Source organism: Salvelinus fontinalis, chromosome 2, assembly GCF_029448725.1.
Source record: "Salvelinus fontinalis isolate EN_2023a chromosome 2, ASM2944872v1, whole genome shotgun sequence".
Classification (NCBI taxonomy): domain Eukaryota; kingdom Metazoa; phylum Chordata; class Actinopteri; order Salmoniformes; family Salmonidae; genus Salvelinus; species Salvelinus fontinalis.
In genome coordinates, this window is record NC_074666.1 from 60,527,914 (window position 1) to 60,555,729 (window position 27,816).

Here is a 27,816-nt window from a genome sequence, read left to right on the forward strand (position 1 = left end):
TTTTGTTTGCCAATTTTGACTTGGTGGCTGTGGAATCTGACTTCGTGGCTATAGAAGCTAGTGGGAACGGTATCATTCGGGACATTGGGGGTTAACAGGGGCCAGTTTTAGAAATCATCCTGTGATGGACTTAAACTAATCACATTTATGTGAGCCAACAACTTTTCAATAAAGTTTATTGCACGTCATTTTTAGTATTCAGATAATTCACAAATAGGATATAGATAAAATGTCCCATGGATATTCTCAGCAGTACACACTGCATAATAAAACATTTCACATTCATACTCTTACATTTTAAATACTTTATTTGAATCCACAAATCGCATGACAGTCAAGAGGATTAAAACATTTCAAAGTTCATGAATATATGGAGACTTGTGGATAAAGAAAGCACCTTCTTCTCCATACAGCAAAGCTGCCCAAAACAGCTGACACAGAGCAGTACTGGTGCTTTGCCTTTGTCCTATGCAGGCCTGCAATCTGAAAGCCACGTACTATGTACATGGCTGAGACTCCCAAATATTAGCACTGCAAGTTTGCACTGATAACCAAGGCTGTTCACAGGGGGTGAAATTTCAGCAACTTGTCAGCAAAGACTGGCTTCATGTAGGCTTCAATAGGGCAACCCACTTAAAAAATGAGCACCTCCCTACGGCCCCCCCCCCCCCCCCAAAAAAAAACTATATCTTGCATGTGTCCAAAACATTGCCAGACCTTTACTGCATTAACGACAGAACACACACACCTCAAAATCTACTGTCTGCTAGAAAGAAAGTCTGCCACACTTGGTGCAGTTCATTGAGCTCCTCCTGTAAATCTTGGGTCACACCACGAATCCTGGTGGCAAACTTAGTCTCAGAGCCCTTTTTCAGCCTCTGGCCATCCTTGTCGGTATAATGCAGGTCCATGTCTCTGGCAAATCCTTGCAGGATCATCTCAGACTTCATGCCCAACTGTTGGGACTTATTACACCCAGGATGCACTGCCTCCGCCACCCTGGCTATCCGCAGGGCCTCAGGATCAGCATGCTGGAGCCTGTGGAAGTTATACCGCCTCAGCTCCGCCATCCCACTGTGGATGAAGCAAAGACACAACTCCACATCTGCTATCTCAGCTTTGTACTTCTGCACCACCTCCTCCAGCCTCTTTCTGTCCACAGAGTTGATTTGGTTGTTGTCCATGGCCGCTTTGATGCCCATCCCAGTACCCGAAGCCACCATGCCCGCCCCAATTGCCGTGCCTATGAGGGAGGCACCCATGGTTATGGGGGCGAGGACAATGCCCACAACGGCCACCACCCCTCCAATTGCGCCCGTGGTGCCCCCTGCGATGCTCATGGTTTTGGTTTTCTGCACTTTGTCCAGCTTCTCGGCAAGGTCGTTGAGCTCTGTGATGTGGCCTCGCAGGGTATCGTTATGCTTCATTAGCAGGCAGTTGAACAGACGGAGGCCATTTTTCACATAGAGGCACCTCTGGCTGAACTCCCTGGTGGGATGGATTTAAAAAGATGGATTTAATAAAAGACGTGCTGATTAAATGGTATGCCTACCTGTATTAGATGTAAGATCAAACCTCTATCCTTGAAATGGTGTATTAACCACATGGATACAGTAAGAGTTTAGTCTGGCCTCACCTGGTTTCATCCTCTAGACTGAGGCCATGAAATGAAGGAGGCATGTTTTCCCAGCCTGAAAGAGAAACACATACACAATTACAAACCAAATGTATTATCCCTCAGTAATAAATGGTCATCTTATTGAATCATAGACAGCTGAGAACAGTACAACAATTACAGAAGAACAGTTGCATGTTCTTTCATCCTTAAAAATTAATTAAATACAATGTAATGTATTATAAAATAATCTGAAATACAGTACCAGTCAAAAGTTAGGACACAACTACTCATTCCAGGGATTTTCTTTATTTGTACTATTTTCTTCATTGTAAAATAATAGTGAAGACATCAAAACTATGAAATAACACATGGAATACTGTAGTAACAAAAAAAGTGTTAAACAAATCAAAATATATTTTAGATTGTTCAAAGTAGCCACCCTTTGCTTTGATGACAGCTTTGCACACTCTTGGCATTCTCTCAACCAGCTTCACCTGGAATGCTTTTCCAACAGTCTTTTCCTAGCGACTGTGCTTCTACATTTGCATTGCTTTCTGCTTCGGGGTTTAGGCTGGATTTCTGTATAGCACTTTGACATCTGCTGATGTAAAAAGGGCTTTATAAATAAATTAGATTTATTGAAGGAGTTCCCATATATGCTGAGCACTTGTTGGCTGCTTTTCCTTCCCTCTGCGGTCCAACTCATCCCAAACCATCTCAATTGGGTTGAGGTCAGGGTGATTGTGGAGGCCAGTTCATCTGATCCAGCACTCCATCACTCTCCTTCTTGCTCAAATTGCCCTTACACCTAGAGGTATGTTGGGTCATTGTCCTGTTGAAAAACAAATGATAGTCCCACTAAGCGCAAACCAGATGGTATGGCGTATCGCTGCAGAATGCTGTGGTAGCCATGCTGCTTAAGTGTGCCTTGAATTTTAAATAAATCACTTAGTGTCACCAGCAAAGCACCATCACACCTCCTCCTCCATGCTCCATGGTGGGAACCACACATACGGAGATCATCCGTTCACCTACTCTGCGTCTCACAAAGACACGGCAGTTGGAACCAAAAATCTCAAATTGGGACTCATCAGACCAAAGGACAGATTTCCACCAGTCTAATGTGTTTCTTGGCCCAAGCAAGTCTCTTATTATTATTGGTGTCTGTTAGTAGTGGTTTCTTTGCAGAAATTTGACCACGAAGGCCTGATTCACGCATTCTCCTCTGAACAGTTGACGTTGAGATGTGTCTGTTATTTAAACTCTGTAAAGCATTTATTTGGGCTGCAATTTCTGAGGCTGGTAACTCTAATGAACTTATCCTCTGCAGCAGTGGTAACTCTGGGTCTTCCTTTCCTGCGGCGGTCCTCATGAGAGCCAGTTTCATCATAGCGCCTGATGGTTTTTGTGACTGCACTTGAAGAAACTTTAAAAGTTCTTGACATTTTCCAAATTGACTGACCTTCATGTCTTAAAGTAATGGTGGACTGTCATTTCTCTTTGCTTATTTGAGCTGTTCCTGCCATAATATGCATTGGTCTTTTACCAAATAGGGCCATCTTCTGTATACCACCCCTACCTTGTCACAACACAGGTGATTGGCTCATATGCATTAAGACGGAAAGAAATTCCACAAATTAACTTTTAAAATGCACACCTGTTAATTGAAATGCATTCCAGGTGACTACCTCATGAAGCTGGTTGAGAGAATGGCAAGAGTGTATAAAGCTGTCATCAAAAATGTGTTCTTAACTGACTTCCCTAGTTAAATAAAAAATACATGTAAAACGGTGGCTACTTTGAAGAATCTCAATTATATTATATTTTGATTTGTTTGACACTTTTTTGGATACTACATGATTCTGTATGTGTTATTTCATAGTTTTGCTGTCTTCACTATTTTTCTACAATGCAGAAAATAGTAAAAGTAAAGAGAAGCCCTCGAATGAGTAGGTGTCTCCTAACTTTTGACTGGTACTGTACATCTGTCGCAATAATGTTTAACTCACATCCCACTGTCTTCATCCACCTCATTAGATTTTCAAATTCCTGCTGAAAAACAAAAATAGTTACAAATAGGTTTTTACATCAAATTGAATTGATGGATAATCTAATAATGCAGGTGAACAGCAACAGAAATAGGGAAAACCTCATGTGAAGCCTGGCTCTGGCTTAGACACTGAGAATAGGACGTACTACATACATTGGTACAAAAGAAGGATACAAATTCCCCCAATCATTACAATGCAAATCAATCATTTTAGACTTCACTCTGTACCTCTGCTTCCTTATTGAATTGATAGTTCTGATAACGTTGACCAGGTTGGAACTGTGGTGCTGCCTGTGTTTTGTAGACGCTGCTAGATGGGTTGAACTGAAATAACAGAGATACAAAAACCATTGCTAATTATTTTTATTGAATACAATGTAGGTAGGATTATATCCATTTATTGTCAGGTACGGTGTGGCACGTGAGTGTGTGTGTGTGTGTGTGTCTCACCTGGAATGTGTTCTCATCAGGCAGTACTTCTAGATAAGATAATTGGTCCTGAACCTCGCTGACCTCGCTGTAGTCTGACTCTGAGTGGAAGATGGTGGTAGGACGATACGACAGGGATGATTTATTTACAGGTGGTGGTGGGGGGGTGAACGAGGGTGGGGGCGGGAGTTGAGGACGAGCAGGCAGAGATCCTCCTTTTGTGTTGGTGGGCTATGGAATGAATTTAGTTTTGTTTTACAGACACAAGCAACTCTATTGCTGCAACTTCATCATAGTATCATAGCCTTCCCTTACGGAAAAACCACATGATTTCACATGTGGAAGATCTCCTTTGTGTGAAAACCAAAATTAGTCATTATGATACACACCCAGTGATTTACAACTTACTTCTTTGACACACATTGTGTATGTTGATTTATATTTTAGTCATTTAGCAGGCACTTTTATGCAGAATAACTTACAGTAGTGAGTGCATCCATTTTCGTATTTTTCTGTAATTATTATTCAGCATGTCCTCCCCTGGGATTTGAACTCACCACCTCTTGGTTCACGGCATTCCGATCTTTCTGCTACTCCACGTCTGTGTCAATAACTGATTTCACCTGCATTACTACATTTTGGATTTCAAAGTAAATCTCAGCTTTGTATAATACACTCAATATAAACTATTATATTTAGCATAGTGATTCCGGAGTAACATTAAACACAATATGCCCCACGAACATTAGTAAAACCTCGAATTGTTGAGAGAAATAAATGTAATCAATGATGAAACAATAGTCAGATTAACTAAAATAGCAGGTCAAATGGCACTCTTGTGCTAAGTGCAGAGACTTATTATAAGTAATTAATGTGAAGGGCAATGCTACAGACATTATGGTGCAGCAGAAAGATCAGCGCACTTCAAATCCAGAGGTTGTGAGTTCAAATCCCAGGTGGGGTTATGTTTCAGCTGAACAGCGTACCACTTACTTTGAAACCACCGTGTCATTACTTTTTTATAATGGTTTGGGACCGTTTGGGGCCATCTGGGATCATCATGACATCCTGACGACTGGTAAAACAAATGTCTTGAACATCTTACAAACATCCTAACATGGTCCTCACCCTCACGGAAAAACGATCAGAATTCTACGTGTTTAAGTTAATGTGACAACATGTAATAACATGAAACTAAACACGTGACAACATGTGTAAACGTGGTCTCGTGAAATGTTCCAAAAACATGTTTGCATATGATTTCACTTATGAAATGTCACAGGTGAAGTGTTCCAAAAACACGTGTTGTTCTTGTTCACATGTGAAAACAAATCAACAAGACACAAGTACATTTCATAACCATAAGGGCACTTTTTGAGTTTCAGGAAGGAACATAAATAGAGATATCACGCATTTCATTGTGAACACTTCTCTGTCACACACGTACAGTATCTGTTTCACCTCAGATGAAAGCAATGAAAGCATATCACAGTAAATAAATGTTGTACTATATCCTTTGCACTGCACCATGTGTGTATGTGTTTGTGCTTCTGTCAGCACCAGCTGGAGAGAGGGACATGTACTCCTCTCACCTGCAGCAGGGGTTGGAGTTGTGTGGTCGTTGTTTCAATCCCCGAGGGGGAACGGGACAGCGTGTGGGAGGGGGGCCCTCCTGGCCGGGGTGGGGGCCGTGAAGGGCGAGGCGACCTCTTATTGTCTGTGTTTGAGGGCTATTGAACATGAAAAACCCCCAGAGGCGATGTTAGTTGTGAATTGATATAAGGGCCTATAAAGTTACTTGAGTGATGCTAGTAATGAGTGGTGCTTACCCTCGGACTCTGGGATCTATTGACGTCATAGCCCCCATACAAGGACATGGTTTCAGATTTGGGTCGAGCTGAGGGTCGAACAGGGCGAGGGGACTGACTGTGCTTTCGTTCTATGGATTCCTATACCAATACATAGAAAGCAAAGATATCTTATTGACAATTTTCTTCTTTGCAATAAATATGAAGTACTCTCTCTCACCTGAGGTTGTAATAGGTGCATTTCAGGTAGAGTCCTCTCATACTCTGAAGAGGAGCGGGACATCATGGGGGACCGAGGGGGTCTCACAGGCCATGGGAGAGGAGGAGGGGAGGGCTTATTTTTGCCATACACGTCTAAGTCCTGTGTTAAACCAAGAGAAGAGTAGTGGGTTGATTTGTTTTATTCAACCTATCTTACTGTATACACTAAATACTGGCTTATTCAGTGGTCCTCTTGGTTTACCTTCTCAGTCATTCCAAGTTTAGATCTATCAACAGTGTTATAGTCCCTGCTTGCAGTTGGAGAGGGGCTCAGAAGAGTGCCATAGGTCTTGGGAGGAACTGGAGGGCGGCGAACAGGACGGGGGCTCAAACCGGGGCTCTGATAGTCCGTTAGGGAGCCAGTCTGATTGGAGGTCTGTCAAAACAGTTAATCAATCATTTAGCAACAATAATTGGAACATTAACTGCGAAACACAGTGAAACACAGCCAGACTAGAAAGGGTAGAATGAGAGGGGAAAAATAAGAAGAGGTCCCCGGGCCGCTGCACAAAACGGATGAGAAGAACCTAGATATAATGAAACACAAGAGAAGAGAGAGTGTTGTTGACTCAGCTGGGTATCCATCACATTGCCATAGCTGGGGGAGAGGCCTCTTGTCCAGGGGCTCTGAGTGAGACATACACCGGGGTAATGCCGGCTGAGTCTTGATTTTGTACACAGATTGGCTTCTTCCTGTTAGACTTGTCACAATTATGTGCAGTTAAACGGTATATAGACTGTTGTGGTGTCATAGAGCGTTGGGCCAGTAACTGAAAGGTTGCTGGTTTGAATACCTAAAGGTAAAACTTTTTTTTTTTTAATCCGTAGTACTGCCCTTAACTCTAATTGCTGCAGGGGCTTTGTACAATGGTGACCCTACTCCCTGCGGGTGTCTCAGAGGAAGTTGGGACATGCAACAAAAAAGTTTAAACATTTCCATTACGTACTTTTGTGTAACAGGACAAATATAAGCACCCCCCAAAAAGTATTATTATTATTATATGAATAATAAGTACTTTACTGTTATAGCCAATTAGGATGAATGAAATGATAATGTAGCTATTGTGACCAACCAGAGTTTTGAAATCCAGGTCTCCTGCATAGAACAGTATAAGGTGCATTTCTTCATGTCTTTGAATCATACCTTTGTAATGCTGTCATAGCAATTTAGCCTGGAGAAAAGATTAGTGCTGTGCTGTATTTGATCTCACTTGGCTACTGATCACCTGGGGCTCTGACATCTAGCAGTCACAAAGTTTGGCCGAAAGGGAGATTGGCTTCTTGACCTTGCAGCCCCCGGTGTCTGGCTATTCCCAGGGCCCTACATTGTCTGTATAATTCTATCAAATGCAATTCAAAAATGTAACACTGTCTCAAAGAAGCATTTGAAAAACATTCCTTCTGGAATCATCCTTACCGTTGATGCGTTTCCCTCTTGGTTGTCTGAATCCTCCTGTAAGGATGGGAGGTCATAGGACCCGATGACCGTGGATGACTTCACCAAGAATGACTTCCTGGGGGGTATAGGAGGCTGGGGGCAGAATGATGGGAAACCACAACCTCAAATCACTGCAAACTCTCGCTTGTCTTTTTACATGACAAATCTTCAGTAAGAGCTTTGCTTTGAAATGTTCCCCCACTTTCCCCCTGATATCAAGTCTACTGTGTGAGGAACATCCAAGACTCATAAATACAAGATACATCTAACTACGAGCAATGACAAATACCTTTAGCCATAGTGTTGGGTTAAGGCTTTAGTTTCACACTGAAAGTTGGCCCTGTTTTAATGATGACACATCAGCCAACCAATGAATAGGATATCCGACCATATCATTTTCACAACATTCCTTTTTGGAAATGGTAGGGCGATATATTTTTATTGTTGGCAGATAGTTTGTCGAGAGTAACTGAGGGCTGTTTTCCTGGCTGACCCACATTAAGCCTACTCATGGACTAAGAAGGATATTAAAAGCAAGTTCTATGGGTCTGGGAAACCGGCCCTGAGAGTTCCTGTCTCTCAAAAGCACTTGACTTTGGCTATCACCACTGTCAGTGTCACGATCGTCTTGAGTTGAAACAGTGGCTGGCTGGCGGGCGGCTCTGGCTGGTCATGGCTGGCTGACGGCTCTGGCTGGTCATGGCTGGCTGACGGCTCTGGCTGGTCATGGCTGGCTGACGGCTCTGGCTGGTCATGGCTGGCGGACGGCTCTGGCTGGTCATGGCTGGCGGACGGCTCTGGCTGGTCATGGCTGGAGGACGGCTCTGGCTGCTCCTGGCTGGCGGACGGCTCTGGCTGCTCCTGGCTGGCGGACGGCTCTGGCTGCTCCTGGCTGGCGGACGGCTCTGGCTGCTCCTGACTGGCGGACGGCTCTGGCTGCACCTGACTGGCAAACGGCTTTGGCTGCTCCTGACTGGCGGACGGCTCTGGCTGCTCCTGACTGGCGGACGGCTCTGGCTGGTCATGACTGGCTGACGGCTCTGGCTGCTCCTGACTGGCGGACGGCTCTGGCTGCTCCTGACTGGGGGACGGCTCTGGCTGCTCCTGACTGGCGGACGGCTCTGGCTGCTCCTGACTGGCGGACGGCTCTGGCTGCTCCTGACTGGCGGACGGCTCTGGCTGCTCCTGACTGGCGGACGGCTCTGGCTGCTCCTGACTGGCGGACGGCTCTGAAGGCTCAGGACAGACGGGCGGCTTTGAAGGCTCAGGACAGATGGGCAGCGCAGGCGGCGCTTGGCAGACGGACAGCTCAGACAGCGTTGGGCAGACGGGTAGCGCAGACGGCGTGGGGTAGACGGACAGCGCAGACGGCGCTGGGCAGACGGCAGACTCTGGCCGGCTGAGGCGCACAGTAGGCCTGGTGCGTGGTGCCGGAACTGGTGGTACCGGGCGAAGGACACGCACCTCAAGGCTAGTGCGGGGAGCAGCAACAGGACGCACCAGACTCTGGAGGAGCACAGGAGGCTTGGTGCGTGGTGCCGGAACTGGTGGTACCGGGCTGGAGACAGGTTGAATGGTTGAATGCTCCCCGTAGCCCGACCAGTGCGGGGAGGTGGAATAACCCGCACTGGGCTGTGTTGGCGAACCGGGGACACCATGCGTAAGGCTGGTGCCATGTATGCCGGCCCGAGGAGACGCACTGGTGACCAGACGCATTGAGCCGGCTTCATGGCACCTGGCTCAATGCTCAATCTAGCCCTGCCAGTGCGGGGAGGTGGAATAACCCGCACCGGGCTATTTATTTATTTATTTTTTATTTATTTAACCTTTATTTAACCAGGTAGGCAAATTGAGAACACGTTCTCATTTACAATTGCGACCTGGCCAAGATAAAGCAAAGCAGTTCGACACATACAACAACACATAGTTACACATGGAGTAAAAACAAACATATAGTCAATAATACAGTGAAAAAAAAATAAGTCTATATACAATGTGAGCAAGTGAGGTGAGATAAGGGAGGTGAAGGCAAACAGATATATGTATAAATAAATAAAAATATAAAAAGGCCATGGAGGCGAAGTGAGTACAACACAGCAAGTAAAATAAAAACTAAAAAAAACACTGGAATGGTTGGTTTGCATTGGAAGAAAGTGCAAAGTAGAGACAGAAATAATGGGGTGCAAAGGAGCAAAATAAATTAATAAATAAATACAGTAGGTAAAGAGGTAGTTGTTTGGGCTAAATTGTAGATGGGTTATGTACAGGTGCAGTAATCTATGAGCTGCTCTGACAGCTGGTGCTTAAAGCTAGTGAGGGAGATAGGTGTTTCCAGTTTCAGAGATTTTTGTAGTTCGTTCCAGTCATTGGCAGCAGAGAACTGGAAGGAGAGGCGTCCAAAGGAAGAATTGGTTTTGGGGGTGACTAGAGAGATATACCTGCTGGAGCGCGTGCTACAGGTAGGTGCTGCTATGGTGACCAGCGAGCTGAGATAAGGGGGGACTTTACCTAGCAGGGTCTTGTAGATGACCTGGAACCAGTGGGTTTGGCGACGAGTATGAAGCGAGGGCCAGCCAACGAGAGTGTACAGGTCGCAGTGGTGGGTAGTATATGGGGCTTTGGTGACAAAACGGATGGCACTGTGATAGACTGCATCCAATTTATTGAGTAGGGTTTTGGAGGCTATTTTGTAAATGACATCACCGAAGTCGAGGATTGGTAGGATGGTCAGTTTTACAAGGGTATGTTTGGCAGCATGAGTAAAGGATGCTTTGTTGCGGAATAGGAAGCCAATTCTAGATTTGACTTTGGATTGGAGATGTTTGATGTGGGTCTGGAAGGAGAGTTTACAGTCTAACCAGACACCTAAGTCAGAGCCGTCCAAAGTAGTGATGTTGGACAGGCGGGCAGGAGCAGGCAGCGATCGGTTGAAGAGCATGCATTTGGTTTTACTTGTATTTAAGAGCAGTTGGAGGCCACGGAAGGAGAGTTGTATGGCATTGAAGCTCGCCTGGAGGGTTGTTAACACAGTGTCAAAAGAAGGGCCAGAAGTATACAGAATAGTGTCGTCTGCGTAGAGGTGGATCAGAGAATCACCAGCAGCAAGAGCGACATCATTGATGTAAACAGAGAAGAGAGTCGGTCCAAGAATTGAACCCTGTGGCACCCCCATAGAGACTGCCAGAGGCCCGGACAACAGACCCTCCGATTTGACACACTGAACTCTATCAGAGAAGTAGTTGGTGAACCAGGCGAGGCAATCATTAGAGAAACCAAGGCTGTCGAGTCTGCCAATGAGGATGTGGTGATTGACAGAGTCAAAAGCCTTGGCCAGGTCAATGAATACGGCTGCACAGTATTGTTTCCTATCGATGGCGGTTACGATATCGTTTATGACCTTGAGCGTGGCTGAGGTGCACCCATGACCAGCTCTGAAACCAGATTGCATAGCGGAGAAGGTGTGGTGTGATTCGAAATGGTCGGTAATCTGTTTGTTGACTTGGCTTTTGAAGACCTTAGAAAGGCAGGGTAGGATAGATATAGGTCTGTAGCAGTTAGGGTCAAGGGTGTCCCCCCCTTTGAAGAGGGGGATAACCGCAGCTGCTTTCCAATCTTTGGGGATCTCAGACGACACGAAAGAGAGGTTGAAGAGGCTAGTAATAGGAGTGGCAACAATTTCAGCAGATAGTTTTAGAAAGAAAGGGTCCAGATTATCTAGCCCGGCTGATTTGTAAGGGTCCAGATTTTGCAGCTCATTAAGAACATCAGCTGACTGTATTTGGGAGAAAGAGAAATGGGGAAGGCTTGGGCGAGTAGCAGAGGGGAGGGCAGTGCTGTTGTCCGGGGTAGGGGTAGCCAGGTGGAAAGCATGGCCAGCCGTAGAAAAATGCTTATTGAAATTCTCAATTATAGTGGATTTGTCGGTGGTGACAGTGTTTCCTATCTTCAGAGCGGTTGGAAGCTGGGAGGAGGTGTTCTTATTCTCCATGGACTTTACGGTGTCCCAGAACTTTTTTGAATTTGTGTTGCAGGAAGCAAATTTCTGCTTGAAAAAGCTAGCCATGCACACGTACAGGAGACACCATGTGCTCTACCGCATAACACGGTGTCTGCCCGTACTCTCGCTTCCCACGGTAAGCAAGGAGAGTTGGCGCAGGTCTCCTACCTGACTTCGCCACACTCTGTTGTAGCCCCTCCCCCAAGATTTTTTTGGGGCTGACTCACAGGCTTCCTACCGCGTCGTCGTGCTGCCTCCATTCGCCGGTATCTCTCCTCACACTGCGCCAGAGAATCCCAGGCGGGCTCCGGCATTCTCCCTGGGTCGATCGCCCACCTGTCGATCTCCTCCCACGTAGTGTAGTCCAGATTTTGATCCCATTGCCATTCCTCCTTGCTCTGCTCCTGCTGCTGTTTATCATGCTGCTTGGTCCCGTTATGGTGGGTAATTCTGTCACGATCGTCTTGAGGTGAAAGAGTGGACCAAGGCGCAGCATGATAATGATACATCTAATTTATTGACGAAGATGAACACGAAACGAAACACTTAATACAAACTAACAAAACAACAACCTGACGACCGTGAAGCTATACAGACTAAATGCTAGCATGCAACATAGACATAGACAATTACCCACACAGCCTAATGCCTATGGCTGCCTTAAATATGGCTCCCAATCAGAGACAACAATAGACAGCTGTCTCTGATTGAGAACCAAACCAGGCAACCATAGACTTTCCTAAACACCTACACTGAACACAACCCCATACACTCTACAAAACCCCCTATACAATACAACCACCCAAGACGAGACAAATACACACAAACATCCCCCATGTCACACCCTGACCTAACTAAAATAATACAGAAAACAAAGAAAACTAAGGCCAGGGCGTGACAGTCAGACTATCAGTAACATGACACCCAAAACAAACCTTGCTAAACATTTATGTTACTGACTGGTCTTTTAGATAGAAAGATTGTTTGTTTTCCATAACTAACTACTACTGTCTCTCTGACTGCATATTATGTTGAAAAGCCTGCTTTTAATGTGCAAATTGTCAAATATGTCAAAGCCATAAAATTGCTTTGACATGTGCTAAGTTCAGATAATGAATATATCTTTCACGCCCTGACCGTAGAGATCTTTTTATTCTCTATGTTTGGTTGGTCAGAGTGTGACTCGGGTGGGAAACTCTATGTTCTTTATTTCTATGTTTTGGTCGTGTATGGTTCTCAATCAGGGACATCTGTCTATCGTCTCTGATTAGGAATCATACTTAGGCAGCCTGTTTTGCCACCTTAGTTTTGTGGGATGTTGTTTTTGTACAGCTCTATGTAGCCTACCGAACGTGACGTTCGTTTTCCTTTTGTTGTTTTTAGGTGTTCATTTTTAATAAAGACAAAATGTACGCCTACCACACTGCACCTGGGTCCGATCATTTCGACGAGCGTAACAGAACATCCCACCAAAGAAGGACCAAGCAGGGTGGACAGGACGAGTGGACGTGGGAAGAGATCCTGGATGGTAAAGGACCCTGGACGCAGGCTGGGGAATATCGCCGTCCAAGGAGGGAGATAGAGGCAGCAAAGGAGGATTGACGGAGGCACGAGAGGCAGCCCCCTTTTGTGGGGGGGGGTGCACACGGGAGATTGGCGGAGTCAGGTTATAGACCTGAGCCAACTCCCCGTGCCTGAGCCAACTCCCCGCACTCGGAGCGAGTGACCGGGCAGGCACCGTGTTATGCGATAAAGCGCACGGTGTCTCCAGTGCGTGTGCACAGCCCGGTGCTCTCGGAGCCAGCTCTCCGCAAGTGCCATGCTAGAGTGGGCATCCAGCCAGGGCAGATTGTGCCTGCTCAGCGCTCTTGGTCTCCTGTGCGCTGTTTCGGCCCAGGGTATCCTGCGCCGGCTCTGCGCACTGTGTCTCCGGTGCGCTGTGACAGCTCAGTGTGTCCTGTGCCTGTGCTCCGCACGTGCCGGGCTAAAGTGGGCCTTCAGCCACGAGGAGCGGTGCAAATTCTAAGCACCAGATCTCCAGTGGCCCCCCACAGCCCGGTTCGCTGTGCCTGCGCTCTGGAGGTGCCGTGCTAAAGTGGGCATTCAGACTGGAAGAGTGGTGCCAAGGAGAAGCACCAGATCTCCAGCGCTCCTCCACAGCCCGGTTCATCCTGTGCCTGCTCCACGGGTCAGTCCGGAGCCTGTGGCGACGGTCTCCAGTCCGGAGCCTGTGGCGACGTTCTCCAGTCCGGGGCCTCCGGCGACGGTCCCCAGTCCGGGGCCTGCGGCGAGGGTCCTCAGTCCGGGGCCTGCGGAGAGGGTCCCAGCACCAGAGGCGCCACCAAAGTGGGGGGAGCCAGAAGTGGAGCGGGGTCTGCGTCCCTCACCGGAGCCGCCACCAGAATAGATGCCCACCCGGACCCTCTATAGTGTCAGGTTTGCGGTCGGAGTCCGCACCTTTAGGGGGGGTACAGTCATGCACTGACGGTAGAGATCTTTTTATTCTCTATGTTTGGTTGGTCAGGGTGTGACTCGGATGGGAAACTCTATGTTCTTTATTTCTATGTTTTTGCCGGGTATGGTTCTCAATCAGGGACAGCTGTCTATCGTTGTCTCTGATTGGGAATCATATTTAGGCAGCCTGTTTTGCCAGTTTGCTTAGTTTTGTGGGATGTTGTTTTTGTACAGCTCTATGTAGCCAACCGAACGTTACTTTCGTTTTCCTTCTGTTGTTTTTAGGTGTTCATTTTTAATAAAGACAAAATGTACGCATACCACGCTGCACCTTGGTCCGATCATTTCGACGAGCGTAACAATATCACTGGTTTGACCGGTTTCTTTCTTTCGCCTTTACGGGACTATCCTCTTCTTTTGTGTCTATGGCATTTCGATTATGCAACTCTGTACGTCATAGGTATTTTGGCACTGCAGGTTTTGGCTGTACATGAGGTTGGCATATTGTAGTGGCTTACGTCTTCATAATCTAAACCATTTTACATGATTTTACAATCCTTTTATTGTTTCATTAGATTTTAATTTCATATTATCCTCTAAAAGCCACTGTTATTTACAAGGCCAGAGAAAATGGTCACTCTAGTTAGGGTTATGTTATGGATTGCACCCTCAATTAGATGTATCCTTAATGCTAATTTGTATGTTGCCCCATTAAAACAGAATGTTTTCCCCAAAGTCAATGTAGGACCTTACCGTTGTCATGCTTTCAGCCTCGTCTCACCTTCAGTCTTTCCCTCTCTTTGAGTCTCTCCCCTTACACCTCTCTCATGCATGTTCATGCTCTTACACCTGTTGTGGCATGGAGGATAATGATGTCTGTGCCTCTGTCTCTGTCACCTATGCCTTTGTGATGTCAAATAGGTGTGCTCTCACTGCTGCTTGGGAACAGAAAACACATGGATCTCTTTGCACCACTTCTCTCAGACAGACTTTTCTTTGACCCAAATGGCTCCCTATTTGGTGCACTACTCTGGTCAAAAGTAGTGCACCATATAGGGAAAAGTGTGCCATTTGGGATGCATGCTGTTTCTCCTCAGATAATAATTTCCTCATTCCTTTTTAGCTCTTCCCCTGTGTATTCCCCCTCTTATGACTCTGCAGTCTTTGGCTGTGTACTGTGTCCCATATGGCACTCTATTTCTCATAGGGCTCTGGTCAAAAGTAGTGCACTATATAGGGAATGGCGTGCCATTTGCCCTTGTATGACCTTACTCACGGTTACCCATGTGCACCTTTGTTAACCTCTGTTTTTAGCCATCCTCCTAGAAACACATCACAATGATCCGCAGAAAGTGTGCTTGACCTTGCATTTCAACCGTATCAGCAGGGCCTCACAAACAATGTGGCTGCATACAATCCTTCTCTTTGAATTCTCAATAGCCTGTAGCTGCCCTCTCTATGTGTCTGAAACGCATAACAGATAAACACAAGAAACAGATACCCACAGGTTAAATAAACAGTATGAACAGGAAGTTTGATTGATAAAGATGGAGAGTTCAGATTCAGTTCGTTGCGTGCCAACAATGTGTTTGTTAGCTTGTTTGTCTGTGCACAAATGTACCCCCCCACCCTCATAAAGACCATACATCATATGCTATGGTCATTTTCATAGAGTATGCAATGTAAGTGCAAACATTTAGCATGCATGGAAAAGGTATATTGTAAATCAAGCATTTCCTTCTCCATCCACATTCCCTTGTATGCATCCTCCACATGTGCCGTTGATCTAGCTCATCATTTACAATAGGAAAAGTGAATGGGAGTTTGAAGTGTCCTCACCTGTCTATGTCTTTTATTTTGTACTCCATAACTTGATTGCTAAGGTCAATTTAAGATGCCAGGCTTGAAAATCCGTTTTGACTCACTATCCAAACCAGATGCAACCGGTTTCAAGTGGCCAAGAGACGTCTTCTTCGGTGAGGTTTAATGGCGGTTGGCATCCAATATTTTTTGCATTACCGCCACCAACTAGACTGGGGTATATATCCATCATACTTTGATACAAAATGTGAAAAAGGGACTAACCATACACTCATTTAAAACCCACTACCCCATTCCACTATTTAACCCTACGGCCTGGGAGGACAGAACACCACCACTCAACACACCCTGTAACTCTTCTGAAGTCACATTTTGTACACCCAAGCACTTCTCTGCTACTGGGACCACTACACTACACACTCCTCTGTCCCATGCCCTCCTGCACACTTCCCACATCTTGTAATCTCCCTCCTACACACTACTGCAACAGGAACATAAACATGGCACCTGAAACACTGCAGTGGGTTCGACACAAAAGCTCTAACAGGATAACTGATATATCCTATCATGACTTTGTCAGGGAAAGACTGACTCAAAACTCAAAAGGCCTGACAGTGACTCCTCTGTTTCACCATGCTCACCACCAGGTCTGCGTCGCACCAAATGGTGGGCGTCACACACACAGGGAATCTTCAACTTCAATTGCTCCACCGCTGCACTTAACGCCACCCCAGAGATCACTCTTTTCACTGGCACTCTGTTCCTAAAAAGCAAAGCAAGAAACAGATCTTGACCCAATTTAGGTGACATGGAGCGCCAGCTCCTTCTGGGCAGAAGAAACACAAACAAATATCACAAGTCCACTACGAGTTACCCTCACTGATTCAGCTGCACCCAACTCCTTACCCACCCATTCTGAAATCATAAATTGATCTGCCAAAAGGCACGAATCCATAAAAAAAGAAAATGTGACTCCTATTGGACCAGATTCTTCTTTATCATGTCCATCAATGCAAGGCTCAGACTCAGAGCTCTTCGACACACTTTCCATCTCCATTAATTCGCCCTCATTCATTTCCAGGACTAGGTTTGGGGTACTTCTTACTCTATACTTGCCACCAGTCTTCTTTGACACATCTCTCTTTTTATCCCCATCTTCATCAAATTCAAACTCAACCTCTTCAACACCTTCTTTTTCCTCTTCCATTCCACACATTCAAAACAGAAGGATGTGTCCCCCAGCTTAGTTAGTCAGTTCATCCCCACACTCATGACAGAAGTTCCTGTGGTTCCCCCATTGTGTCTGCAGCCTTTTCCCAGTTGCTCAACATCGACTGACCTGACCCCGTTCTATCCTCTCAGACACCTGCAAGTAAGAACTTCCCAAGAGACATCATGTGATCTCCTACTGCTATCTAGTGAACAAACTGAGAATCAGACAGCGGATGTATTTGCATCAATGGATACAATGCATTCGGAAAGTATTCAGACGCCTTTACTTTTTCCACAGTTTGTTACGTTACAGCCTCATTCTAAAATATATATTTTTAAATGTCTCCAGTCTACACACAATACCCCATAATGACAGTGAAAACAGGTTTTTATACATTTTTGCAAATTTATAAAAAATTAGAAACCACAATATTTTTTTAACATAAGTATTCAGACCCTTTGCTATGAGAATCGAAATTATTGAGCTCAGGTGCATCCTGTTGCCATTGATCATCCTTGAGATGTTTCTACAACTTGATTGGAGTCCACCTGTTGTAAATTCAATTGGTTGGACATGATTTGGAAAGGCACACACCTGTCAATACAAGATCCCACAGTTGACAGTGCATGTCAGAGCAAAAACCAAGCCATGAGGTCTAAGGAATTGTCCGTAGATATCCGAGACAGGATTGTGTCAAGGCACAGATCTGGGGAAGTGTACCAACAAAAGTCTGCAGCATTAAAGGTCCCCAAGAACACAGTGGCCTCCGTCATTCTTAAATGGAAGAAGTTTGGAACTGTCACGATCGTTGTTAGAAATGGACCAAGGCGCAGAGTGCGTAGAGTTCCACATGTTTTAATAAATGAAACTCACCAAAACAAATACAGAAACAAACGAAACGTGAAGTAATGGTGTGCTCACAGGCACTACACAAAAACAAGATCCCACAAACAGGTGGGAAAAGGCTGTCTAAATATGATCCACAATCAGAGACACCGATAGACAGCTGCCTCTGATTGGGAACCATACCAGGCCAACATAGAAACAAAAAACTAGAATGTCCACCCTAATCACACTCTGACCTAACCAAATAGAGAAATAAAAGGAACTCTAAGGTCAGGGCGTGACAGGAACCACCAAGACTCTTCCTAGAGCTGGCCACCCGGCCAAACTGAGCAATCGGGAGAGAAGGGCCTTGGTCAGGGAGGGGACCAGGAACCCGATGGCCACTCTGACAGAGCTCTAGAGTTCCTCTGTGGAGATGGGAGAACCTTTCAGAAGGACAACCATCTCTGCAGCACTCCACCAATTAGGCCTTTATGGTAGAGTGGCCAGACGGAAGCCACTCCTCAGTAAAAGGCACATGACAGCCCACTTGGAGTTTGCCAAAAGGCACCTAAAAGACTCTCTGACCATGAGACACAAGATTTTCTGGTCTGATGAAACCAAGATTGAACTCTTTGGCCTGAATGCCAAGCGTCACGTCTGGAGGAAACCTGGCACCATCCCTACGGTGAAGCATGGTGGTGGCAGAATCATGCTGTGGGGATGTTTTTCAGCGGCAGGGACTGGGAGACTAGCCAGGATCGAGGCTAAAATTTACGGAGCAAAGTACAGAGAGATCCGTGATGAAAACCTGCTCCAGAGTGCTCAGGACCTCAGACTGGGGCGAAGGTTCACCTTACAACAGGACAATGAACCTAAGCACACAGGAGTGGCTTCAGGGCAAGTCTCTGAATATCCTTGAGAGGCCCAGCCAGAGCCCGGACTTGAAACCGATCTAACATCTCTAGAGAGACCTGAAAATAGCTGTGCAGCGACGCTCCCCCTCCAATCTGACAGAGCTTGATAGGATCTGCAGAGAAGAATGGGAGAAACTCCCCAAATACAGGTGTGCCAAGCTTGTAGCGTCATACCCAAGAAGACTCAAGGATGTAATCGCTGCCAAAGGTGCTTCAACAAAGTACTGAGTAAAGGGTCTGAATACTTATGTAAATGTCGTATTTCAGGTTTTTATTTGAAATATTTCTAAAAGCCTTTTACCAAATAGGGCTATATTCTGTATTCCACCTCTACCTTGTCACAACACAACTGATTGACTCAAACGCATTAAGGAAATAAATTCCACAAATTAACAAGGCACAACTGTTAATTGAAATGCCTTCCAGGTGAGTACCTCATGAAGCTGGTTGAGAGAATGCCAAGAGTGTGCAAAGCTGTCATCAAGGCAAAGGGTGGCTACTTTGAAGAATCTCAAAATGTGTTTAACACTTTTTTGGTTACTACATGATTCCATATGTGTTATTTCATAGTTTTTTATTTGAAACCTTTCAAATCTCTCCCTATCATGGGGACAATTGGGGGAACCCTCCCCTGTTGTATTTCAGGCTCTGTAGTACACACATACCTTTATCAGAATCCCACAGTTCTTACCTTTCTAACAGTACTAAGCATGTGTTTTAGGACTTACAGTTTTGAAACCAAAAATGACTTAGAGGGTAGTATAAAATATAATGCCTCATTTAGAAAATGCCACCAGAGGGTGTCAGGGTTTCAAGTCAAAAGCAAAGCTGCTAAAAGTTCTGCTGAGATTACGTATTCTGTATGTTATTTATCTACACTACATAACCAAGAGTATGTGGACACCTGCTCATCAAACATCTCATTCCAAAATCATGGGCATTAATATGGAATTGGTCCCCCATTTGCTGCTATAACAGCCTCCACTCTTCTGGAAAGGCTTTCCACTAGATTTTGCAACATTGCTGCAGGGACTTGCTTCCATTCAGCCACAAGAGTATTAGTGAGGTCGGGCACGGATGTTGGGCGATTAAAACTGGCTCGCAGTCGGCGTTCCAATTTATCCCAAAGGTGTTCGATGGGGATGAGGTCAGGGCTCTGTACAGACCAGTCAAGTTCTTCCACACCAATCTCGATGAACCATTTCTGTATGGACCTCCCTTTGTGCTCGGGATCATTGTCATGCTGAAACAGGAAAGGGCCTTCCCCAAACTGTTGCCACAAAGTTGGAAGCACAGAAACGTCTAGAATGTCAATGTATGCTGTAAATTTAGGATTTCCCTTCACTGGAACTAAGGAGCCAAGCCCGATCCATGAGAAACAGCCCCAGACCACCATTCCTCCTCCACCAAACTTTACACTATGCATTTGGGCAGGTAGCATTCTCCTGGCATCCGCCAAACCCAGATTCGTCTGTTGGAATGCCAGACAGTGAAGCGTGATTCATCACTCCAGAAAACATGTTTCCACTGCTCCAGAGTCCAATGGCAGCAAGCTTTACACCACTCCAACTCCTCTAGCAAGGCAGAAATTTGACGAACTGACTTATTGGAAAGGTGGCATCCTAGGACTGTGACACGTTGAAAGTCACTAAGCTCTTCAGTAAGGTCATTCCACTGCCAATATTTGTCTACGGAGACTGCATGGCTGTGTGCTCGATTTAATACACCCGAGATAGATACATCCAAATCCACTAATTTGAAGGGCTGTCCACATAATTTAGTATATAGTGTATTTATCAGAATTAGATTAATCAATCAATGTGCATGAAAAAAAAAAGATATTGAAACAAACAATTCTAAAAATCTACCTGCAATAAAGCATGCCTAGAAATATGATAATGTGTGGTTTTGAGTGTTAGAATGTTTTACTACATATTTTATAGCAGAGTGTGAATTTAACTCCTGAATTAATAAACTTCTCATAACTTTTATGCAGAGTGGAATTCCACTCTGCCTTTAGTATTTAGTATGATACGCAAATGTTACACAAAGGTTATGTTACAAAGGGTTTTGTTTGAATATTAAAAATGTGTAGGAAATGTGTTTTAGGGGTTTCACAATCTCATTAAAAAACGGTTTGGTGATTATTGTAATTGTTTTTAGAGCTTGTAGCTTTGTTCTCCACAATGTCCCAAAACCAATTGGGTAATAAACTGTATAACATAATAAGGAATAATACAGTAGCCACTACTGAGTGGAATAGATTATTTTGCATTTTCTGTATTATTTCATGCTGTTCATATTAAACAGCTTTAACTTATCTATGATATTCACTAATTGGATGGGTTATATTTAGGACAATGTTTTATTTCTTTATGTTTGTATGCCATAATTTGAAAAGCTTCTCACCGTATTTTTTTATGTATTTTACATGTTAATTAAGCGAATTACCCCAAATAACACTCACGCAATACATCATTACAATTCTTCCCCAAATGAGCGTCGTTGTGGCACCAACTGGTGGTCGTATGGGGAACTTGTTTGTGACAGTATCACTTCCTATGTGTCAAAAAATGAAATCATTAAGAATAAAAACACGAACAAAAAGATATACAAAATATAGTTACCACACCTTAATAATCTAATTGGACTCGATTCTATATACGTCCACGGTCTTGTCTAAATTACTCTATCATGACATTTTGTCTCGTCATATCTAGGGGGCGATCCTACTTAGTGGTGTGTTGCTTTGGGCACTATCCTAAGTTGATTACTACATGATAAGTCTACAGCTACAAGGCACTAGCTTCGGACAGTCTATAGGGACGATCTATGAACCTCTGGGGAGAAACTGGTGATTAATGTAGCTGTAGAGTCAAAGGGGCTTCAGTGTCTATTTTCAACTTTACCAAGACTGGTATTTTCCACTCCAAGAAGGAGAGAAGTGGCTCACTCACAGAGACTGCTGGTTCGAAATCATGAAAATAAGAGTTTATTAGGTTTGCTGATTGAATGTGACGAGATATCGTAATATCTGCTTGAGTCAAATTCCGCACCAAGAGGTGTCGAAACATCTTTTCCCCAAGGGGTCCTGTCGACAGATACTCCTTGTGGGTGACTGTGTTTACAGCCAGCGTTAGGAGAAGACAGTGTGATAAGTGGAGACGGCACAGTTACTTGTGACCATACTTGGGTGTTTTTCCAATCCATTAGCGGGTTCAAACGATCCATCAAGTCTGCTCCAAGTAGCAGGTGTTCAGTGTCGAGGCTGGTAACATACACAGGGTGAACAAGCGATACGTCTTGGAAGTGTAGTTTCAGCATGAGACCCATTGTGAGAGGCGAGGTAGTCTGAGTGAAACCTTGAGGTTTAGTGTCGCATCGTTCCATTTTTAACCAACATTTAGCTGGGTTCAAAGCCCTTTTGAGATCATTGAACAATGTTTGAGAGATGAGCGAGTTTGTCGAGCCCGAATCAATTACCACATCACAGTTTAAGCAGTCCTCCAGGACTGTTTCCAGGCAGCGACCCTCAGAGTTGCACTGTGGTCACATTCCCCACAAAGTGGAGTAATTGTTGGCAACAGCGTGATGTGTCATTTGTGTTCATGGTGAAAACAGATCGCCTTATCGGAGTTTGAGTGGAATTGGCTATTGCGATGTTGTTTGCCTTGTTTGCGTCACAACATTTCTTTATGAGTCTATAGTCAAAGCCCATGGGCTTGTTTCTTGATCGAGCGGGCCCTGGATAGGGTTTTGAGTGAGAACAGGGGTAATTTGATCTTTTTACGTCCTCGCTAATGGTGTTCATTTCATCTGACTTTTTCTCAGGCAATTCCATGACTAGTCATGGTGACATAGTTTTTTCCTCTTTCTCAAATTCTTGAGGCTTTTGTACTTCTCTTAGCAGATATTCTAGAGAGTATTGGTCTACGTTTTTGATCATCATTGAACCCTTTGTTACCCTTGTGCCCTGACACTTTGTGTGGGGGGTTGGGTGCAGGAACGTAGCGATCAGGTTGATTGTAGCGGTAGTCGTTTCGCTGGCGGCGTTCTTTATAGTTATTTGGACCGCGATGGTTATTGGTTTTGTGGTAGATACCGTTGTTGTGCAGTCATCTCTCAACACTCCTATCCCTGATAAAGCACCATCTAACTGGAGTTAGTGCTCCTGTTCAATATTGAAAACCAAGATGTCAGGGCTCTTAAGGCGGCTCACTTTTGATGTCTCAAAAGCTGTACTCGCACACTCTCTGAGTTCTGAGATTGGCAAACGAAAGTGGGCCGTAGGGCCCAAATAGTTAATGAAGTTGGGATACAAGTTCGACAGAAAATGTTGTTTGAATGGTAATAGCTCTTCCATCCCTATTTCAGTGAGTAGGCCAAAGTAAGCTGAACAAAGCCTATGATAGTATGCTTGTGGGTGTTCAATCCGAGCTTGTTTGACAGTGTTAGTCAGCGAGCTGTCGTGTTTGCGAGTCACAGAACCACTGAATTCTATTTTCAAAGCCGTGGCAAGTTTCACGGAGTCGTTTTGCACGTGTTGCTGTTGTAGACGGATTAACCTTGTCACATGTCTATTCGATGTTCGCTTCAACAGGTAAAGCCTGTCAGTACCCATAGCGTCAGGGTAGCCATCCAATGCGTCCTCTATGTCTGCTAAGAACGTCTGTGTTGTTTGGCTTCCCTGGAAAGGGGTCAAAGGTGCAGAAGTTTTTGACGATTTTGTCAAGGCGTTTCGTGTCAAGTGCGTGAAGAGGGTTGGATTCATCCTGTGGGAGATTTTGGGCCGAAAGGCCAAGAGAAGCCAATCTTTGGCTTTGTTGGCGTGGAGGCGCCATATTACTCTGTGCCGCATGGCCAAGAGGAAAAGACTGAAGGACACCTGAGATAGGCAAGGTCTGAAACCTTCTGTTGTCTTCACTCTTTTGTGTACCGAGCTCCGGTTGCGAGCTTGGTTTCTTTGTTGGTTAGTCATGCTGTAGCGCATGACTGTTCTGGAGTTCCTTCAGGTTGTATCTAAGGGTGGTATTCTGCTGCATAGGAGTTTTGTCGTTCCAACTTGATCGTGTCCTATTTATTTTTGGCTAAATTGAGTAGTTCCTGTACAAGACGATTTTGTTCAAGAGTAATTGTTCCGTTCTCAAACGCAGTTCCTCGGCCAGCAGTATCCTTTTTGGGGTCTCTACTGCGGTACTGAACCAATGTCAATCTCTGCTGGCGCCCATACTTCAGGGCTAAACTGGAGAGAACCTTTACAAGGCCTGTGCCCGATGGTTTATTTTGGAGGGTGTTTATCTCAATTTCTGCAGTTTACGGTACATTTCATTGCCCTTATGCTGAAAACAAATGCAATATAGACAAAAACAAATAACAATTAAATTAAATATTCATTCATGTTTATTTTCCACCATTAAAAACACTTTTACATATCTGTCTAGGTTATAACTGTTGCTGTTAAAATACAATAAATAATTTTAATTCTGAACTGGAATAAACTGATTGATCACATCACACAGATTAGTAACAGAATCCACACACAGGCTTTTTGATAGTGCAACCCTAAGTAACAGTACAGATGAAAATGTATCAGGCTTACTGTACTTCTTACTGTAGAAATTATTGTTAAAAGAAAATCTAGGTTGGAACTGTTGCTGTTTAAAATTCAATACATATTTTTTATTCTGAACTAGAATAAACTGATTGAACACATCAGACAGATGTAGACCAGAATACACACACACAGTCCTAATGAGAGGTGTGTGGCTGGTTGAAATTTTCAACAAGCATGTCTATTCTTGGCTCAGTTTTTGACAGTGCAACATTGAGGTCATACTCAGCAATGAGACTGTTTCTGTACTTGTTCTTCTTGTCAATATGGGGGCGCTGTTTTCACTTTGTAAAAATTTGTTCCCAAATTAAACTGCCTCGTACTCAATTCTTGCTCGTACAATATGCATATTATTATTACTATTGGATAGAAAACACTCTCTAGTTTCTAAAACCGTTTGAATTATATCTGTGAGTAAAACAGAACTCAAGTTGCAGCAAACTTCCTGTCAGGAAGTGAGAAATCTGAAATCGGGCACTCTGTTCCAGGGTCAGTTTATTAATTTGCATGTAATCTATGGGTCGACATGCACTGCATACGATTTCCCCTAGATGTCAGTAAGCAGTGAGAATTGGAATGGGGTTGCTAGGTAGATCTGAGGCCGTATAAAAGCTCTTGAAACGGGGGGTGCAGTCTTTTCAACGTTCGTCATGACGCGAGACAGACCTCAGGATGGCATTCTGAAAAGCTCTCGTTAAAGGCGTTAGATATATCCGGCTCTGATTTTATTCGATATAGGTGTTAAAAACATCATAATGTAGTTATTTTAAACCGAGTTATATCAGTTTATATCAGTATATTGCGATTTTCGGAATAATCTTTGTGCTGCGTTATGAAGAGTTGGACACGTCTGCGCCACATAGCTAATGTTTGCTGCTAATTCCAAAGTTGAAGACGACAATCTACAACCGAGCAACGATGATTCTGGACAAAGGACAACTTGCACAAGATTCTGATGGAAGCTCATCAAATGGTAAGAACTATTTATGCTGTTAATTCGTATTTCTGTTGAAAAATGTTAAACTATAATTCCGCCATTAATTTCGGCACGGTCTCGCTGTAACGCACGCTGTATGTCGTAGTAAAGTTAATTTTAAAAATCTAACACAGCGGTTGCATTAAGAACTAATGTATCTTTAATTTGCTGTCCAACCTGTATTTTTTTAGTCAAGTTTATGATTAGTTATTGATTAGATTAGGTGACTCTCCCAAGATTTCTCCCGACATTTTGTTTGAAGTTTGGCTACTATTCACATTGTATAACCACGATTTGTGCCGCTAAATATGCACATTTTCGAACAAACTCTATATGTATTGTGTAATATGATGTTATAGGACTGTCATCTGAAGAAGTTTGAGAAGGTTAGTGAAAAAATTAATATCTTTTGCTGGTTTATTCGCTAACGCTAACGTTATGTTGAATGAATGGGGCTGTGTGGTAGGCTATTGTAGTAAGCTAATATTAAGTAAGCTATATTGTGTTTTCGCTGTAAAACACTTAAAAAATCGGATATATTGGCTGGATTCACAAGATGTTTATCTTTCATTTGGTGTCTTGGACTTGTGATTTCATGAACATTTTATTATATGATATCCCTGTCGCTTTAGGCTAGGCTATGCTAGTCAGCTTTTTTGATGGGGGGATCCCGGATCCGGGGTTGTGACTCGTTAGAGGTATGTCAGAGTTGAGAACAATGACTCGCATAGGTATGTGGTACCAAACTGGATCAGAACATCTACTGCTTTCTCATTCAGGCAGGGGGCCGCTTCCTGCTGTAGATGAGCAACCCAGAACTGTGTTTTTGGCTCAAAAAGCATCTTGCATCAATCAATTTATTCCAGTTCACAAACCAAATTATTACTTGTATTTTAACAGCAACATTTCCAACGTAGACTACTTTTCAACAATAATTTCTACAGTAAGATGTACAGTAGGCCTGATAATTTGTCATCTTCATCTGTACTGTTACTAAGGGTTGCACCATCAGTAAGTAGCTGGCTTGCTTTGGCTAATTTTAGCTATTAGCTGTGTAGGCCACAGGATTGTTTGAAAGCGAAACTCACATCTACTACTATGAGAGTTAGTACTCCCTTATTTATGCTTATCATCACATCGTCTGTTATAAAATTACAACAATGCCTTGCTAGCTGACTTACTTTTCAACTGTCGAAGCACTGTTTCCTGAAGCATTCTGCCCTGTTCTGAAAGAACTTCCTGGGTTTACCATCATGCTGTATGTTTGGTCAGGACGTGTCGTTTTGTTAATTTGTTCGTTTTGAGAGACTCATTACTAACGTTAATGACTTCCCCGCACAAAACACATTGTGGACGCTCCTCGTTATTTCTCAAAGTTTGTATGAAAGAGAGAGAAACTCATCCCTGTATTTGCGTTTCATGACAATTGAGCTCAGACAGAACTTGTGGCTAGCATGATAGCAGTGGGAATGACAAGTCAGTGGCTGACAGGGCATCATCTGCTGCTGAATGACAGTGCTGCATCGTGTGTCACGGAGTGATCTTCAAGAAAACTGCAGAAAAAAAGATCCGGTGAACCGAGAAGCACACGGGCATCTCCCTCTCCCACTCATGCAGCTGCCAAACTGAGCAGAGACCGCTGCTAAGCAGAGAACGCACTGAACATAGAGCACAGATGCACTTGGCCAAATTACTTGGCCACATAAACTGAACAAGTTCCAGAGACATGTGACTAACAGAAATGCAATAATGTGTCCCTGATCAAAGGGGGGGGTAAAAATCAAAAGTAACAGTCAGTATCTGGTGTGGCCACCAGCTGCATTAGGTGCTGCAGTGCATCTCCTCCTCATGGACTGCACCAGATTTGCCAGTTCTTGCTGTGAGATGTTACCCAACTCTTCCACCAAGGCACCTGCAAGTTCCCGGACATTTCTGTGGGGAACGGCTCTAGCCTTCACCCTCCGATCCAACAGGTCCCAGGCGTGCTCAATGGGATTGAGATCCAGGCTCTTCGCTGGCCATGGCAGAACACTGACATTCCTGTCTTGCAGGAAATCACACACGGAATGAGAAGTACTACTTCCATTCGCTCTGGAAGATGCTTCGTTGAAGATAGGCTAGCCAGCCGTGTCGCTGGTACCCAGTGGTGTGATGAGAGTAGTGTAATAAGATGTTTGAACAAAGTAATAGAATGGTTCCACTTAAATTCGCTTTTCTAGATACTTTACTTAGGACAGCTAATCAGCCGTACCAGTGATTGGTCGGGAGGTGAGTTTATCATCTCTACCTCGTGTTGAGATTCAGAGTGCAAACGTGAGCTGTAACTCTACGTCTCTCTGGTATGATATGTTAATTCTTAACTCATAATTTTATACAGTTTGTTCAAAAGGGCTGTTCC

General features: G+C 44.3%; 1 protein-coding gene across 2 annotated transcripts; it reads right to left on the reverse strand.

Annotated features, from left to right (window-relative positions):
- Positions 1–661: 661 nt before the first annotated feature.
- LOC129822490 (uncharacterized) lies at positions 662–18,560 on the reverse strand. 2 transcript variants are annotated; one of them, XM_055880816.1, is made up of 11 exons: positions 14,809–18,560; positions 7,584–7,697; positions 6,369–6,542; positions 6,126–6,266; positions 5,927–6,046; positions 5,690–5,827; positions 4,119–4,328; positions 3,897–3,992; positions 3,628–3,667; positions 1,637–1,691; positions 662–1,488 (listed from the first exon to the last, which is right to left on the reverse strand). In XM_055880816.1, the coding sequence occupies exons 1-11, from the start codon at positions 14,815–14,817 to the stop codon at positions 750–752; spliced, it is 1,836 nt and encodes a 611-aa protein (XP_055736791.1). In that variant the 5' UTR covers positions 14,818–18,560; the 3' UTR covers positions 662–749. The 2 variants fall into 2 exon arrangements, with proteins under 2 accessions (XP_055736791.1, XP_055736789.1); XM_055880814.1 differs by having other exon boundaries at positions 3,628–3,670.
- Positions 18,561–27,816: the final 9,256 nt, after the last annotated feature.

Coding starts and splice junctions, on each gene's coding strand:
- LOC129822490 (XM_055880814.1), bottom strand. Junction 6,543..7,583: donor AAGAGGGAAACGCATCAACG/GTAAGGATGATT, acceptor CTGTTTTGACAG/ACCTCCAATCAGACTGGCTC. Junction 3,993..4,118: donor CTGATGAGAACACATTCCAG/GTGAGACACACA, acceptor CTGTTATTTCAG/TTCAACCCATCTAGCAGCGT.